A 3,500-nucleotide genomic window follows, 5' to 3' on the forward strand; every position below is an offset into this window, starting at 1 on the left:
TTAATACAGGGAAGTTCAGTGCAAAAATGGGCACCAGAGTATTTGCATGGTGCAATGAAAGACAACTGTGATATATAAATAGACAAGGACTATAAATATTGAATTTCACCTTGTATTTTAAAGTTTAATAGACTCATCTAAATATCAAAACCTGTAGTGTTCTGTGGGCCAGCGCGGGCTTGACATCTGCAGTAGTATCAAAAGAGGGAAAAGGGGGAAAAAAAAAAACCACACAACACAACAATAAACGAGAACTAAACCAAAAACACAGAACACCAGGACATCTCCCAAACTGTAGCCTGGAAAACTGGGAGGACTTCTCCAGGCAGTTGTCTAGCTCTCCCAGCTAATTATAGTGCTTTACACCGAACTGCTCTTGAGATAAGTGTAACTGTTCTCTTCCCTAGCACGGGTGAGTTATACTCCAGGGCTTAAATAAACATCCCCCAGCGCAATCAGCGCGGGAGGCAGAGCGAGCAGCACCGAGCCCTGCGTGCAGTCCATTGTGTAAACACCGGGTGTCTTTTCTTCCCAAACAATGCAAAAGCCCGGCAGCACGTCGCAGAGAAGGAAGCTGCTTGTAAATAGCAGCTAAAAGTATCATTACAGCCTGGCAGCATCGGGGTAGCAGGAGAAATGACGGAGCGTTTCTGTAAGAGAAACCCAATGGCGAAGTTATTAATATTCCCAGAAAGAAGAAGGTATTAGCATTTCAGGTGAGGAAAGAATGGGCACTTTCTTCCCCAAAAAAAATCAATACAGAATTCAAAACCGATTATTAATGTCATTTGACTCCCGTTCTTTATACCTTCCTCCCGGCTACAGATACTGAGCTGTCAGGATAATTTGCATGTACTGTATCTGATATCTTTTATTTGCAAACACTCTAAAGAGCCATAAAACGCCGCTCGTCGTAGTCTAACTCAATCCGAGGACTAGTATTTTCATCTGTAAATTAAAGCAATTACGCAGCAGATATTATATTATGTGTACTGTGGTCTCCAGATAGTCATCAATCACCCTCAATCGAGCTGTCAGTGTGGGCAGATTCGTTTCTGGGAGGCAGTCTTCCAGCTGGGGAGAAGAAGAGAACATCATCATTAATTAGAGTGTGACCCTGGGGCTATTCACATGTCTGAACCCAGGAATCTCTCTGAGCAAGTCTGCACACCGCGGAGCAGCGTTCGACTGCACCAGCAGCCGAGCTTCAGCCTCGGAGATGACTCCTCCGCTTCCTCCACCCGCTGGGCGGTAGCTGGCCGTCGGGGGGAGATGCTGGGGCTACCACGGTCACCTCCGCCGTCCGGTAGCCCCAGCCTCTCCCCTCGACGGCCGCTGCCTCCAGGGTGAATTGGGGAGATGATACTGCCTGCTTGTTGGAGGGGGTCCCAGCCCCCAGAGGGTAGGGAGGCTGATGGCAGCGGTGGGGCGAGAAGGGGATGATGGAGAGGGATTCCTTCTCAGGCCCTCCTTCACTCGGGGTTCCTCCTAACTACCAGGAAAGACATGTTTGCTCTTCGGGTGAGAAACAGCACTTGGCGCATTGGAGTCGCCTCCCTCCCTCCCTAATTTCTCCCTCCCTTCTTTTACCCTCCCAGCCCCGGCTGTGCACACCCCGGAGCACAGGCAGGCTGGATAAGGCCCTCAGCCCCTCCAAAGGCTGGCTTTTCCAGTCCACGTTCGCCATGGGATCAAAGCCGTTTTAACGTGAAAAGTCACGTCCTTTCAATCATCCCCCGGAACACGCTTGTAGGGTTTTCTACCTGTAATCACACGTCTGGAATAAAAGCCGGGGAAAAAAAAAAAAAAAAAGCAGAAAGAAAAAAGCAGGATTGCATGTCATGTGCTTTATTGTCAGCCTTAGCGCTAATTTTAACTGTTGATTAAATCTTAAATGAAGACTCACTCGTGTGTCCCTTCATATGTCTTGTTTGTAATTGAGACTAATTATTACTGTGGGGTGGGAAGAAGCAGCTGCTCATTAATTAATTTCTAATTAAAAGTGCTTACCAGCCCTTCAGTGACGAAGGAGGGTGGGGGGAAAATCTTATCTGATACAACATTGATCCTTCAGATTAAAACCATCCATTTTCTTCCGTTTCCCGCAGAAATACATAGAAGTGTTGCAAGCAGGCGTAGCCGCTGCCGGAGAGCTTTCCCAACTTTCCCTGCTCTTAGGCAGACTGCAAGGGATGCTGGAGAGTCTATTTCCACGCCTGGGGAAAGGGTCCAGAAAATGAATGTCAAACTTACAGACAGGTTAATTTGAATACGTTTTGCGTGACGTCAAAAGCTCGGCTCTTTTAAAACAACCTACTTCCGAACTGATGTATTTATACCAGTTTTCTTCCACCCCCCACCACCCCCCCTCCTCCCCCGGAGCCCACACGTAACAATTATTTCTGTTTCGTAGCTGTAGAGGGAAAGGTGCTAAAATCACGATGTATTCCCCCACCCCCTCACCCCCATTTCGCTTCAAAGAAAACAGTAAGTTTAAGATTTCATGTAAATAAATTAAATGTGGTTTTCTGCTTCGTCCTATAAGCATCTAGGGACCTGTGGTCACCAATCAATTGGTACAATAGAGCAGAGCCAGGCTGCAATAGCGTGCAGATCAGACGTCTCGCCTTGTTTCTAGATAACCGGGAGCCTCTGTACCATGTCATATCCTCAGTTTGGCTACCCTTACTCCTCTGCACCCCAGGTAAGACTTTTTGCCTACGAATGCTAATTGATTTCATTTCAGTCCCTATTGATTACTCCCGTCCGGGGCTAAGAGAGGCAGCGATCCTTCCCAGCGTGCGGGAGCGGCAACCCGAGCTGCTCGCTCCGCAGCTTCCCGAGACGCTCGAGTCGTAGCTCACGCACACACTTGAAAATGGGAAGGAACACGCGGGATTTAGGATGTTGGGGGGTGATAACGACGGGTGGGGGAGGATTACAGCCATGAGGGAGGTGAGAAGGGGAGTCTGAGATTCTCCAACCCCCACCCGCTCCAAAATAGTGAGGTCCGGACAGTAGAAACATAATGGGATCTTATAAACCAGCAGGTTAATAACAGATGCGTGCGTGCCTGCCACAAATCTGCAGTCAAAATAAATATGCATGAGTGACTTAGAAAAAAAGGTTTAAAAACGCAGATGGGAAGCATTGTGCTGCAAGAGAAGAAAACCGGTGTAAACCCAGACTTGTAAGAACACACCAGAAAAGTTAGTTTTTAAATGCAAAGGGCCGGAGCAACGTATTAAAGAAGATTAAACGCCCACAGTCACTGGGCGTTTGTTTGTTGTTGTGGGTTTGTTTTTTTTTTTGTAACTCGTACAATACTTGCACCTCTGCGTTTCTCCACAGCGTTTTTAGCCCGATTGAAGTCAAATACGGAAGGGGAGAGGGTGGGTGACGGGACACAGAGCGCAAAGCCGCGACGTGATAAAAACCCCAAAACCCCTAAACTTGATTACAGTTCGGGAAGTTCCTCCACCCTCAGCGCCGCTCTCTTT

General features: G+C 47.8%; 1 protein-coding gene across 1 annotated transcript in view; it reads left to right on the forward strand.

The window, feature by feature from the left end:
• The first annotated feature begins 2,659 nt into the window (after positions 1–2,659).
• The window catches only part of IRX4 (iroquois homeobox 4), a 4,284-nt gene continuing 3,443 nt past the window's right edge, over positions 2,660–3,500 (forward strand). The window contains exon 1 of the mRNA XM_009996525.1: positions 2,660–2,704. Coding sequence (XP_009994827.1) covers positions 2,660–2,704 — 45 coding nt within the window. The remainder of the gene's footprint in view (positions 2,705–3,500) is intronic.

The sequence above is a fragment of the Chaetura pelagica genome, unplaced genomic scaffold (assembly GCF_000747805.2).
Source record: "Chaetura pelagica isolate M959 unplaced genomic scaffold, ChaPel_1.0 scaffold82, whole genome shotgun sequence".
NCBI classification, from domain to species: Eukaryota; Metazoa; Chordata; class Aves; order Apodiformes; family Apodidae; genus Chaetura; species Chaetura pelagica.